Source organism: Sarcophilus harrisii, chromosome 2, assembly GCF_902635505.1.
Source record: "Sarcophilus harrisii chromosome 2, mSarHar1.11, whole genome shotgun sequence".
Taxonomy (NCBI): domain Eukaryota; kingdom Metazoa; phylum Chordata; class Mammalia; order Dasyuromorphia; family Dasyuridae; genus Sarcophilus; species Sarcophilus harrisii.
In genome coordinates, this window is record NC_045427.1 from 588,170,727 (window position 1) to 588,186,041 (window position 15,315).

General features: G+C 37.5%; 1 protein-coding gene across 1 annotated transcript in view; it reads left to right on the top strand.

Annotated features, from left to right (window-relative positions):
- Positions 1-15,315, top strand: part of LOC100917022 (1-phosphatidylinositol 4,5-bisphosphate phosphodiesterase epsilon-1) — a 204,035-nt gene that overhangs the window by 185,434 nt on the left and 3,286 nt on the right. Inside the window, 4 exon segments of the mRNA XM_023495065.2 lie at positions 921-1,130; positions 2,504-2,662; positions 5,231-5,449; positions 12,809-13,018. Coding sequence (XP_023350833.1) covers positions 921-1,130; positions 2,504-2,662; positions 5,231-5,449; positions 12,809-12,994 — 774 coding nt within the window. The 3' untranslated portion in view covers positions 12,995-13,018.

Below are 15,315 nucleotides of genomic sequence, written 5' to 3' on the forward strand. Positions count from 1 at the left end.
AACTTCTTGACCTGATTATAATTAGTCTTAAAGTTCAATGTTGTTTTCTCCCATAAAGTACACATCTTCTCTCCCTAGTCAGGAATTCTCAAACCCTTATTAAACTCCAATAATTTTTCACTTTAATCATTTTCTCCCATCCTCATTGCCCTTTTCGGCTCTTGAGTTAATAGATATAACCTTGATTCTTATACTGACCATGGGCCTAATATAAAGGTCATTGACTTCCTACAGGCCAAACTGGGTCTTCTTTATTTAATTCTAATTTTTATCAATGGAAAATAATTAGAGATTAGTTTATAATCTAGCCTGACTTACTTCAGTCCAACCTTACTATTAACAGTCTTTAAGATTTGGTTGTAAACAGTAAGGGGTGGGAGAGGAGGCAAAGATATCCAAAAAGGAGAATAATTCCCTGGAATGTAGTCAAAAGTGCTTTGCACTATAGAATTCCCATGGACCTACTTATGCTGAGAATTTAGCCCTGTAAAACTAACACTTAAAAATGATTGGGTGGTTCCAACATGAGAAAAAGAAATTGTCTTGGTTAAGGCTAGACTAGGTTATTGGCCATTGTCATAAAAGCAAAGCATTTCTGCAGAGTTCTAGGACTGTAAAATGACAGAGGGCTAAGTTCATGGGTTGAATAACCTAAAAGTTATTAAAACTCAACAGGGGTTGTCATTCCAGCAGTGGGAAAAGAGTTTTGCTGTCCTGGGATTATGGATAAATTGTGTTGCTGGCCAAAGTGGAAGTAAACAAGCCTTTTTGGTCATAGGAAATTCACTACTCCAGAGTAGATTTAAGTTGGCAGTAAATGTCAGGCATATTTTGTGCACCACAAGAATAGAATTCATTTAATATTAAAGATTTTTATCAACTATTTAGAGTACTTCATCAGTCTTTTTTTTACATGTTAGATTTTGACTGCTTCACAAAACTCCATACCAGTCACTCCGGACTGTTTTTTAATGGAAGAAAAATATTTTATATCTAAAGAAAAAAATGACTTCAGGAAACAACCATTCCAGAGAATAATCGGTCCAGAAGAAGAGATTGTGCAGATTTTGAACAGCTGGTTCCCAGAAGAAGGTTATGTTGGAAGGATTATTTTTAAAATCCAGGAGGAAGTAAGTATATTCAGGAATAGCCAATACTATAAAATCCCATCAACTCTGCCAACTAAAAATTTTTTCAGTAATTCAGCCCTAGTTTATGTGACTTTTGGTGTAAACCTATGGTTCCATCAGTGTAGAGAACTCCCAGTGGAATACTCCCCTCTACAGATTCAGATCTTCAACTTTATCTTTATCTTATAAATCTTAAAGAATTCCTTGAGACCTTGGGGAGATGGATGGACTTTCCCTAGGAAAGACACACAAGTGACGTTAGAGGGAGGAGTATAAGCGGTTCTGTCTTGGATAGAGAGCTGGTGGTAGAGACAGACACATCTCAATTCAAGTCCTCTTCTGACTTATCCTGGCTCTGGAATCCTGAGTAGTAACTGACTTTCTAGTGGTCTAGGCAACCTTCTAAAGCTATAAATCAAAGAGAAGGGTCTGGGTTTCATGAACAGGGGGAAATCATCACCCAGAATTTCCCCATTGCACCCAACTGTCGTAAGTACAGAGAGAGTAGTTTAAAATAAAACCAAGGGCTCAGACGTTTAATATTTATTCAAATATAGTTTCAAGTTGTGAGTTCTATAAATTTTATATACTACATTGCATTGATGTTACATATGATCATGAACCTACATTTTTTTCATTAAATCACCATTGTTTTACTTATTAGTGTCCATTTATGAAATCTGCTCTATAAGAAGTATTTCAAATCTACCTCAAAGGAATAATAACATTGCATTTCACAAAAATATCTTTTTTCTTCATATTTTTTGCCATGGTATGCAAGTCTCACTATAGTTATTAAAAATGATTTAAGGATTTATATAATTCATCTATGCAGTATGTGCCAAAATGCCATTCTGCTTTTTTGTTATCTGGCCGCTACAAAGTATTTGTAATCCATATCAGACTAAACATTTTCTCCTGAGAAAACTCAAGTGCAAGACATATATTCACAAGCAAGTAAACACATATATTCCATTTGTAAATATAGATTCTATGTAATTTTAGGATTATTTAATGGAATCACATTCAAAGGAAAGAAATGTCCTTCAGTAGTCCCAATTACCAATACATAGCATCTTCTCAATCTAACAAAAGATGCTTACTTTTTTGTGATATATCACATGTATGTGCATATGCTTATAGTCACATTAGATATGTTTATATACAATTTATTGCTCACAACAATTCTGTGTGTAAGTGCAAGAATTATCATGCCCATTGTATGGATGAAGAAACTGATGTTGATGAAGTTAAGCTCTTTTCTGGTCTCACAGTTAAGAACTGGCAAGATCCAGCACTCATGCCTAGTGTCCTAATTATCTTAGGTTGTTTTTTATTCATCCTCTCTCCATTTATTCATACTTTGTGTGCAGCGCCCAGAAGAGAAGAACATCTTCCAAGAAGAGAAGGAGGTGATGCTGAGCTCAGAAGATGAAAGCTTCTTTGTACAAGTCCATGATGTTTCTCCCGAGCAGCCCCGAACAGTCATCAAAGCTCCCCGAGTCAGCACTGCCCAGGAGGTCATCCAGCAGGTGCCTTCATCCTCCTAAATGTTTCTTTACCACTGTCTGAGATGAGGTTGAAATAGATACATTAAGGGTTAGTTTGATAAATGACATCCTAGAACAATGGGTTTCTTGTAAGAGATGGAGTGAATCTAACAGAAACTGGGATATGGGATAAATCACAAAGGAATGAGGTCCCCATCATTGGAAATGTTCAGGCATAGGCTTAATGAGCTTCTGTTAGGGATATTGTGGAGGACATTCCTACATCTGATGGCCTATGAGGTCCTGTCTCACTCTTAGTATTTTGAGTCTGAAGTGAAGTAGAGGCAACTTCAATCTAGGGACAGAGGTGGAGATGAGAATCCTGACTTTGATGGCTGCAAGACTTTGGCCATATCATCCACTTCTTCCCTCTAACTGTACCAGACGTAAACCTGTATTATGAAGCAGCAATCATCAAAACCATTTAGTACTGGCTAAGAAACAGAATGGTCAACCAGTGGAAAAGGCTAGGTTCATAAGACACAATAGTCAGTGACTATAGTAATCTAGTGTTTCATCCCAGCTTCTGGGATAAGAATTCACTATTTGACAAAATTGCTGGGAAAATTAGAAAATAGGACGGCAGAAACTAGGCCTTGACCAACACTTAACCCTATACCAAGATAAGGTCAAAATGGGTTCATGATTTAGACATAAAGAGTGATACTAAACAAATTAGAAGAACAAGAGATAGTCTACTTCTCAAAACTGTGGAGAAGGAAGGAATTTGTGGCCAAAGAAGAACTTGAGTAATTCTGAAATGCAAAATGGATAATTTTGATTATATTAGTATGCAAACAAAACCCAATGCAGACAAGATTAGAAGAGAAGAAGAAAACTGAAAAAAATCATTTATATCCAAGGGTTCTGATAAAGGCCTCATTTCTAAAATATATAGAGAAGTGACTCAAATTTACAAGAATACAAGCCATTCTCCAGTTGATAAATGGTCAAAGGATATGAATTTTCAATTTTCAGATGAAGAAATTAAAACCATCTTTAGACATATGGAAAAATGCTCTGAATCAATATTGATTAGAGAAATGCAAATTAAGACAACTCTGAGGTAGCACTACATACCTCTCAGATTGGCTAAAATGACAGGAAAAGATAATGACGAATGTGGGAGAGAATGTGGGAAAACTGGGACACTGACACATTGTTGGTGAAACTGAACGGATCTAGCCATTCTGGAGAGCAGTTTGGAATAATGCTCAAAAAGTTATCAAACTGTGCTTACCCTTTGATCCAGCAGTGTTACTCCTGGGCTTATATCCCAAAGAGATACTAAAGAAGGGAAAGGGACCAGTATGTGCATGAATGTTTGTGGCAGCCCTCTTTGTAGTGGCCAGAAACTGGAAACTGAGTGGATGCCCATCAATTGGAGAATGGTTGAGTAAATTGTGGCATATGAATGTTATGGAATATTATTGTTCTGTAAGAAATGACCAGCAGGATAATTTCAGAAAGGCCTGGAGAGACTTACACGAACTGATGCTGAGTGGAGTGAGTAGAACCAAGAGAATATTGTACACAACAACAATGAGATTATGTGATGATCAGTTCTGATGCACTTGACTTTTTTCAATAAAGAGGTGATTCAGGCCCATTCCAATAGACTTGTGATGGAAAGAGCCATCTATACTTAGATAGGGGATCATGGGGACTGAGTGTAGATCACAACATAGTATTTTCTTCACCTTTTTTGTTATTTGCTTGCTTTTTGTTTTTTCTTATTTTTTTTCTTTTTGAGCTGATTTTTCTTATGCAGCAAGATAAATGTGGAAATGTGTATAGAAGAATTGCACATGTTTAACAGATATTGGATTACTTGCATGTCTAAGGGAGGGAAAAAAGGTTTGGAACACAAGGTTTTATAAGAGAGAATGGTGAATATTATGCATATATTTTGAAAATAAAAAGCTAAAAAAAAACCTCTTATTCTTGCCTTGTAAAATGAGTAAGGGTCTTTAGACTGGCTGATCTCTGGGCTTTTGAGGATCTGGGATATATTCTTATGAGATATTAGTTAGAAATATGTCTAACACCTTGTTTGTGTATTCTCCCTAGAGACATCTAGGTGGTACCTACCTAGAGCCAGGGCCAGATGGGTCTGTTTACTGCCTGTGTGACCCCCAGCAAGTCATTCAGTTTCCTCAACTGAGATAATAGCACCTCCCAGAACTGTTGAGAAAGTTACATAATCATTGTAAAGCGTTAGGCACACAGAAGGTACTTAATAAAAGTGTCCTTCCTTTTCATTTTTATATCCCCAGGAGATAAGATATAGCATCTTATATATAATAAGTATACAGTGTGATCAACAAGAATTTATTAAGTATCTGCCATATGCAAGAACCATATATGATAAGCCCTGGGAATACAAAAAAAAAAAAATACCAAAAAAAAAAAAAAAGAGCTCACTATCTGATGGTGAAAACAACAAGCTGGCAACTGTGCACAAACAAGGTATAGACAGAATAAATTGGAGACAATCCAGTAGCAAGTGCCCAATCGATGCTCACTGAACTCTTTATTGAATCTTCACAGACTCTATGCAAAGCAAAATATTCTTACAGCATTTTGAGCAATCCCAACCCGAGTGACTACGTGCTCCTAGAGGAGGTACTAAAGGAACCTGCTAGCAAGAAGTCTTCAACACCCAAGTCTTCTCAGAGAGTTCTCGGGGACCAGGAGTGTGTGTTCCAGGCTCAAAGCAGGTGGAAGGGAGCCGGGAAATTTATCCTTAAGCTAAAAGAGCAGGTTCAGGTAAGCTTTTGAAAAGTAGTTCGTGATCTTCCTAAAATGTTCAGTGTTCATAAGTGACATTGTAATGGAGGCTGGGAAGAAAGGTTCTATAGGAGAGTGACAGTAAAGGGTTTTCTAAGAAATATTAGGCTGTTTCGTTTTGCCCTTATATAAACCGTAGTCTGGCCCCTGCCGGCACAGGCCCTGCCCAGGCAGCCCCAGCGAGGACTGGTGGCTCTTCTCAGGGCTGAGCCCTCAGGGGCAGGTGAGGGGACCCTGTCCCCTCTTGGGCCTGTTCCGGAGCCCTCCACTCCAGCCTCCACCACAAGCTGCCGGGCTCCTCCTGCCCTCCTTCCCCAGCTTTAAGAGGTCTCACCTCCCTCCATGACTTCCAGGTGTCACATGGCCAGAGAAGTAAGACTTGTCACTGAATTCAGGTTAATGGATGCCTAACGTATCGGCCTTGGGCATCTCCTTGAGGTGGTTTATAAGACATGCCCCGAGTTTTCCATTAATAGATTGAATAGATTCAATTTAGGAACCTTGCCACTCCCTGCTGCTGTTCCATCTAGAAAGAAGAGATGGAAAACCATTTATTAAGCACAAGATGTACCAGGCCCTGTGCTGAATCACACACACACACACACACACATGCACACCTTTGCACATACACACTCAATGTGCACACTCACACATGCACACCCACATACTCAATGCGTACACTCTTACATGCACATACCCTTGCACACACACACTCAGGGTGTACACAGGCACACCCTTGCACATGCACATACTCAATATGCACACACACACGCACATGCATACATACAACACAGTTGTCCCTAATCTTAAGAAACTTGTGTTTTTTTTTAATTCACTTTCATACACTTTCTTTTAACAATTATGCTTGAAACATTCATGAAAATGTGTAAAGTATTAAACAAAAGTAGGCATCTTCTCAAGTTATCTCCTTGTTAAACTTAGGTAGCACAGTGGATTAAAGGTCTGGGGCTAGAGTTGGGAGACCTGTATTCAAACCTTGACCCATTCACTTATCAGCTGTATGACCCTGAGCAAGTCACTTAAATTCTATCTACCTTAGTTTCCTCATCTGCAAAATGGGGATAATAATACAGCCTGTCTCCCAGGATTGTTGTGAGGATCAACTGAGATAATTATAAAGCACTTATCACAGTGCATGGCACTGTGTAGACACAACATAAATATGTTCACTATAATCACTGTTATTTGTTGTTATAGAATATTCATTTTAGGCAAGTATACCAAATATTGCAAAAGTAAAAAATCTAAAAATGTTAAGTACATGGTTTTTTTTTATTTCATTGATATATATGATATCCAGTAATTTTATGAACATCAAACTTCATTTTTACAGTGGCTTGCACATTGCCTCAACCACTTAAAAACACAAAATGTGTAGCAAAAATAATGAAAGCAAAGAGCATGTAACTGCAAATAATGGAATCTGAGCTGTTTCTGCTTTTTTTCTGAGTAAATTGATTAAATTAAAACTTTATCTTTAACACTTTTGCAACTGTGATCCTAAAAGTATACGTGGTGAAACTGTGTATTCTACAGATCCATATGATATTATATGTAGTATCTCTGGATTATTTGTTCCTACCTCAGCTATAGTGCTATAACCCACAAGTACCCACATAACACATCTGTCACTAAAACCAATTATCCCTTACCTTCCCACTCCCTAACCTGTGACAGGTTAACATGTGGACAGTTTTCCTTGCTTAAACACGAATGTTATTTTAACACTGACCTTATAAAATCAGTGTACTAAAAATCTTTGCCAAACACATATAACATATAAAAATGTCATAGCCTCAACTTGTCCTCCTCAGATGGAAATTTGCAACTCTCCAAATGTTAACTGACTCTATTCCCCTAATGGTAAGCATAAAAATCACATAGGAAGTGTAGACATCTGAATAGCAGGAGCCATAAGGCTGTCATAAATTATAAATAAAACTTCATAGGGCAGCAGGGGTGACAAATGGTGTGGTCTGGGTAATTTCAGAATGAGACAGATATGTTTTGGAGGTTGGTGAATTCTTCTTGCCTCAGCATTATGGCCTTGAGTATATAATGTCTGTTCACAACATCAAGTTGTCACTTGGAAACTGCATTATTAGTATCCCTTATTAATTTACTGTCTCCAGTTCAACAACGGCTTTGGCAAAAACTGATCTTCCAAGGGAACAGAGCTTCTCTGGAGAGGTTGGTGACATGTTACTTGTGCTCATTTAAAATGCTTCTTGAAATGCTTGGGCTTTCTCGTCATAACCAGGAGCAATCAGCTAGTCTCAATTAGCAGTAGCAGTCTCAGAGAGGAAACTTTGCTTTCTACTTCTGACGGATTAGAAATCAAGAACTTTTCCAGTAGAGAGTGTGCATCATTACAAATCTCTTTCCACTCACTCAGTTTTCTTTCTTCTTAGGCCATATTTTTTTCCCCCTCAATGCTTTCTGTATTTTTTTTTGCTCAGTACTTTGAACAAGCTTCCAAGGTGATTTCTGGACTTCTACAATATTTTTAAGGAACAAAAATTCTTTTCCTCATTGGATAATTCAGCTTCTTCATCAAAGGATGAAAGATTCCATATCATCAGATCTCTTGGGCTACCCAGCCAGTATGCCCTTCCACAGCAATAGTATATAAACTGTTTGCAAAACTGGTAGTGGGGAAAGGATTCCCACTGTCACAAATATAGTCTTTATCCCACAATCAGGAGAAACAAGATTATAAATTAACATTCTTAATGTCATCACACAAAAACATTTTTAGTAAAAAAAAAAAAAAAAAAAGGCTACAACAGCATATCAAAAAAGATTATACATCATGACCAGGTTGGAGTTATACCAGGAATGCAGGGTAGGTTCAATATTGGGAAAACAATAATTAACAGTCAAAATATTAATAACAAGAATAAAAATCACACAATGGGGTTCTACCTTAGACCTACCCAAAAAGTGAAGACTAGAAAGAATCATAGCTAAACAAAGCAACCTTTAAAATTAGATACTGAATTATATACTTATATGCTTTAAATTATATAAATATATGGTAATAAATCATATAACATCATGTTAGGTAATACAGTTATAACAAATATAAAATATAAATTGCATACTTAAAAAAGCAAGCTCTATAATTTGGAAATTGACTGTTTCATATGAATTCTTAGTTCTCTAAGTCATGTGGAAGTGCTCCTTTTATTTGATATTTATTTAATTCAGAATAAAAATGAAATTAAATTAAAATTAAACAAAGCAAAAATATAGCCCTATGCTGTTGCTTAACCCATACTATTAGGAAGCAAAAACCCCAAAAACATTCATGTCCTCAACACAGGCCTTTTTCTCTGGCAGAAGAGAGATTAGAGCTGTTCTACTCAGCCCCAGAAGGCAGAAGCTAGTAGCTATCAGGAAAGTTGCAGAGGGGCAAATTTAATCTTTTTTTAAAGCAGGAAATTCTAACAATTTGAGTTATCCAGAAGTAAAACAAACTGCCCCAGGCGGTAGCAGGTTCCCCTTCTTTGGAAGCCTTTAAACAAAGGCTAATTGACTGTAAGTTTTTCAGAGGAACGGGTTCACTTTTGGTCAGTCCCTCCAAAGGCAGGTTTCAACATTAGTGCTTGTAGAAATCGCACCTGCTTGTAGTTTTCAATTCAGCCGCTAGAAGGCAGAAAGCACCCATGTTTAAAAATTGATCCTAACTGCTCCTTGAATCGGCTGTGTTGTCTACCCCCTTTCCCTATGTTGTCTTTGGCATTCTGGCCCAGAAAAGATCCTTCTTTTCAACCTTGCTCCAATGAAGCACTTGAATTGAAAAATAGTTTGGTGCAGAGGGAAAAGCACTGCAGGAAGAAAAGAAACGAAGAAACCAAACAATTTCCTGATAGATGGATAATCTGATGGATAACCTGAATTGCAGCTCTCACTGCACTAATCACAGGCTTTATGATTTTAGAAATGTCACTTTACTTCAGTGCATCAAATTCCCCATCTATATAATGAAGGGTTAAAATTAAAAAGAATATCTAAGGTCCCTTCTGGATCTAAAATGATTCACATTTATACAGTTTTTGTTTTTGTTTTTATGATATACCAAACACTTTCTTCACAATGACCTTCTAAGATAATTGGTATAAATAAAATTATCTAATTCAATGGGAGAAACAAAATCTTTAGAAGCTCTAGTATATCAAAGGAAATAATGAAAAGAGTTAAGGAAAAGGGGGGAATAGCACAAATTATATTATAAAGCAGCAGTTCTCAAAACCATTTGGTATTTGTTAAAAGAGAGAGAGAGAGAGAAGTAGAACTGTGGAACCAGCTAGACAAGGTGAATAGAAACAATAGAACCCAAAGTTAGATAAACCAGAAAATATAACTTACTTAGAAAAGAATTCCCTATTTGAGAAAACAAATTGCTGGGAAAACTGGAAAACAGTCCAACAAAAATTTTGATTAGAGTTCATATTATACCATCTTCCACAACAAATTTAAAATATACATATGACCTTCATATCACACTACAAAAATTTTAGAAGAGAAGCAATTAATGTCATAGCTATGAATACCAGATATTTTCCTAAGCAAGCATGAGGTAGAGAAAATTACAAAAGATAAATAACTTTTCTTACATAAAACTTGAAAAACTTCTGTATAAACAATATTAATGAATCTTAGAATGGGGAAGCTGTCGGTTGGGGGAGAAATTGTTTTATTAAATTTTTCAGATAAAGATATCCAAAATTAACAGATATATAAAGGACCAAGAACTATTCCCCAAAATAAGTAGTCAAAAGAAGTGAACCAACAGTTCTCAAAACATTTCATAGCAATGTGAAAAAATCTTCTGAATCTCTAACAATTAGAGAAATTTCTATTTCCCCTCACACCCTGCCAATAAAGATGATGAAAGAAAGGGATAGCCAATGTTGGAGAGATTGTAGGAAAATAGACATATCAGTGCTTTGTTGGTGGAGCTTTGAACCAGTAGAACCATTTTGGAGAACGATGTGGAAGGCACCAAGGAGGCTTTGATAAGATGAAAGGGCTCTACATACCAAAATATTTATACCAGCCCTTTGTGTGGAAGCAAAGCAAATTTTGCTTACATCAACTGGTGAATTGCTGAACAAGTTATGATACATGAGTGCAACAGGATGTGGCTGCATTATGAAAAATGAACAATATGGTGAATACAGAGAAGCACAGAAAGATTCACAGCATCTGATACAGAGCGAAGAAAGCAGAAGTAAGAACAACACACACAATGACCACAACAATCTAAATAGAAAGAACAACCACAAAATAACATGTGAATGTTGCAGAATTATAAAGCGCGTATGTGGCTCCAAAGAAGAGATAGAAAACTCCCCCTACACTTCTCTTTTGCAATGGCGGCAGATCCACAGGTGTGGCTCATTGCAGATATTTTCAAGCTTTTTCATTGCATTGATCAATTTTGCTAATTTTTTTTTGGTCCTTTTTTATTTTCTTCTTTAAAATATATTATTTATATGGAATGGTTCTCTGGGAGAAGTAGGAAGAAAGAATATGGGGAGAAATGACAGTTATCTAAGAATCAGGACACATCAATGTAAATTTACTTAAAAAAAAAAGTTAACAATATTATGCTTAGATGAAGAAACCGAGAGTCAGCCCGGCTATGTCTCCCTTCTCAGCTCAGAAATCAGGGCCCACTTCTTTCTTCTCCTCCTTGAGCCATAGCAGTTCAAGCAGAACTATCATATTTGGCACAGATTTCCAAGATACCATCTTCCCCTAAAACCTTGACTCTGGACAGTTACCCTCTTAATCCACCTCATAGAAGAGCAGGGACTGTCCAATTTCTTCTCTTATCCCTAAAATGTAGCATACTACATGGCACACAGTAGGTGCTAAATAAACTCCTGAGGATTAACTCTTCACCTCCCCCATTGCAGCCCTTGTCACAGTTTCAAGTGATATAAACTGGGCTCCCTTAGCTTCAGCTCAGGTATTGGTTGCTATCTATTTCCCGTACAATTACAATCTAAGATGTGAGGATTCTGTATAATAAATAACCCTTTGGCTCAGTTCTAGCTCCTAGATCGTGTCTTTCTACATGTTGTCTGCCACTGTGCATATCTTTACATTGTAGTCACTGAATGATAAGGTATATATTTGATTCAATTTGGAGGGTTTTTAGCAAGTTCTTGATAAAGTTTCCGTGCTTCCTCAACTTCAACAAAGTTGAAATATCAGTTAACTTATCTTTTTGCAAATGTTTATCATGAGGACTGTAATTCAAGACATCCAGATGCCAGATGAAATGAGGCTTCTTATTGCCTTTGAATGCATGATACTCAATTATTTACCCCTCCAAGGAAAACCTGTGGCTATCCTTCCATTTAGCTACAACTTCCTGCCGATCACACGAGCAAAAAAAGCAAGATGAATAAAATTCAGTTCTGATATTATATCTGTTCATTAGTCACTTGGCAAGAAGCTCACATTTATAGTATCAGAATCTTAAATTAATGTATATAAGTGGTCTCGAAAATGGTGATCCTTAGTACTCTCTGTCCTTTTTTCCGTCCTTCTTGCACCATCACTAAAGAAACAAAAGGAAACCACACAGGACTGAAAACCATTTGTATTTTTCTGTGTTTCATCACTTGCCATACCTCAAACAGTTTATCATCTAGTGACTAAATTACTGCCAGTGAGTCTGTGCTGACTTAGTGAGGCTGGTCCTCAGGGAAAAAAACCCACAATCTGCCTCCAAGACCATATTCAAAACTTTGTCAGTGTAGTAGACTTGCCAGAACTTAAAAAAATCCAGGATCACCTCCATGAAACGGGGCTCTGGAATAGGAAAGCATCCCATGACATAAAAACACAAAATGGCCATTGTTTGGTGCACCTGCCTTCTACTTCTTCATTGCCAATGGCACAAAGGGGAGCTGTGAATTCTAAGAGTCACACCATTCTTAGACTACCTACAAAGGGTCATTTAACTGTTGATACTTTAAATAGGATCTCTGTCCAGCAACCAATGGCCTGACATAGTACTAGAGAGGAACTGAAATACATCCAACTTGGAAAGGAATTCTTTAGTTTAAAAAAGCACATCCTCAGGGGTCCCTGGTGATGTCCAAGCTGCCGAGCTAATCGGATATCCGTTAGCAGGATGTGAATAAAATACCATTCTTCATATTCGCACTGATTCAAACCACATTTAACCAAAAGATGTCAAAATATTTCCCCAACAACACAAAATCATTGTCTTAAAATTAATTTTAGAGCATTTTTATTTTACTTTCTGAGGTTGGATGTTATATTTTTTTCCAGGCAGCTCGAGATGATAAAAAGAAAGGCATTTCCTTTGCTAATGAACTTAAGAAATTTGCCAAGTCTAGCAAGCAGTATCGAGGATTCACCTCACCTTCTCAGCTTTCAATAGCAGAAAGTGTCCAGATGAAGGAAGAAAAATCTGTGGGCAGCTTCTCTTCTGAGACGACAGACCATCACCCATGATCACCTTCGGTGTGATCCATGCAGGTATGATCCCAGATTCATTGTCCTCAGACCAAAACAAGGCCCTCTTATAACTCACTGTTTGCTCTCCAGAATCTGGATATCCAACATGCTACTCACAAGCAAACAGTTCTCCCGAGATTCTTAGGAGGAAAGTTTTAGCCTGATTACATAATGCACACAAGATATTGTGTCTAGAGCACTTAACCACCTAACATTGTCTGACTTTGAGACTGAATCCTGTGCAATATTTGGGATCCCCTGGCCTTGTGAAGTTGTAGTATTTTTTTTAATGTGCTGAAATAAATTAGGACACCAGCATTAGGAAGGCCGATCCAATAGTAGGCTAAGCCGATAGGACATGCCGCTCTGTTTTCACAAATATCTGAGTCTGTTCAATACTGCAGTCAGTGTTCATTGGATTGATCAGAATTGATCAATAACTAAATTCGTGAAGGATGCCTTTTTAGTTACCTTATACTTACTTATTTATGTAAGAGCTATATCCATCCAATGGAGTATAATTCTGCATTTTGGTGTGAATAAAGTTGATTAAATTGGTTTGGGGAATGTTTTTACATTATATCCAAAAAATCTATATTTAAATAACTAAGATAATTTTTTACTATTTGCTGAATAAACATTTCAGGCAAATTACATGCATGAATTTCTATTCACAGAGCTAAATAATTTTAAAAACTACACTTCTGCTGTAAAAATTCAGTTTTTCATCACAAGAAAATGTGACTTTATAATCCATGAATCCTTTTAAGAATCGTTGTCAGGCTAAATTTTTTTTTTAATTTCGTCACCAGAACTCCATTTGACTTCCTCCATGAATCACATGTCTGTTCACTTCTAGCTATGGAGCCCCAAGCAAGACACTTAATTGCTGCCAGTCATTTTCCTTATCTGTAAAACTGGGATAGTATGAAGCTCTAATAGGATAATATGAAAGTGCTTAGCAAACCTTAAAATAGGATGGAAATGCCAGGTCGTCGTAGTCTTATGGGAATTCCCCGTGCAGAAACCCCTTCTGCTATTGCAGATCCTTCTCTTCCCTCAGGTCTTCCCTTATTTCCTGATGGCGCTCAGTCCTTTTTCAGGTTGTCTTGGCTTTCCTTATCTCTGTAGGTCACAGGAGCAGAGATTTAGGGCTTGGAGGGACCTCAAAGATCCCTTGGTCCAAACCCTTCCTTCACAGAGGGTGAACTCAAGCCAACTGAATTGCTCATAGTCAGAAGGCTGGTCAGAGTCTGAAATGGAATTTGAGCTCAGGTCTTGCCGCCTCTGGACCCAGTGCTCTGGGCAGCCTCCTGGATGGACTTCTTGGTGGGTCCCGGCACCTCGCACACTGGAGATTCCGGGTGCAGCTGCCCATGCAGCGGGCAGGGGCCCATGAGAGAGCTCAAATAGGGTTTCTGTTGCTTTGGAGGCCGGCCAGCTGAAGGCACGTGGAAAGGATGGAGTCGGGACCAAAAGGCAAAGGAGGCTCTTGCTGACATTTGGCTACAACCATGTAAATGAAATAACACACGTTTGCAAAGAGTGAGCCACACTCAAGGCCAAAGTACCGAGCAGACAACCATCAGTCCCAGGGCCCCGGGTGGCCTTCTGACAGTGACCACTCATTCTAACAAACTCAGTGTTTTCTTTTTTTTTTTTTTTTTAATTTAATAGCCTTTTATTTACAGGATTTATACATGGGTAACTTTAAGCATTAACAATTGCCAAACCTCTTTTCCAATTTTTACCTCTTACCCCCCCACCCTCCCTAGATGGCAGGATGACCAGTAGATGTTAAATATATTAAAATATAAATTAGATACACAATAATATACATGACAAAACATTATTTTGCTGTACAAAAGAATCAGACTCTGAATTATTGTACAATTAGCTTGTGAAGGAAATCAAAAATGCATGTGTGCATAAATATAGGATTAGAATTTAATGTAATGGTTTTAGTTATCTCCCAGAGTTATTTTCTGGGCATAGCTAGTTCAGTTCATTCTCTCCATTAGAAATGATTTGGTTGATCTGTTTGCTGAGGATGGCCTGATCCATCAGAACTGGTCATCATCTAGTATTTTGTTGAAGTATATAATGATCCCTGGTCCTGCTCATTTCACTCAGCATCAGTTATTGTAAGTCTCCAGGCCTTTCTGAAATCATCCTGTTGGTCATTTCTTACAGAGCGGTAATATTCCATAATTTTCATATACCACAATTTATTCAGCCATTCTCCAACTGATGGACATCCATTCAGTTTCCAGTTTTCTAGCCACTACAAAAGGGCTGCCACAAACATTGTGCACATA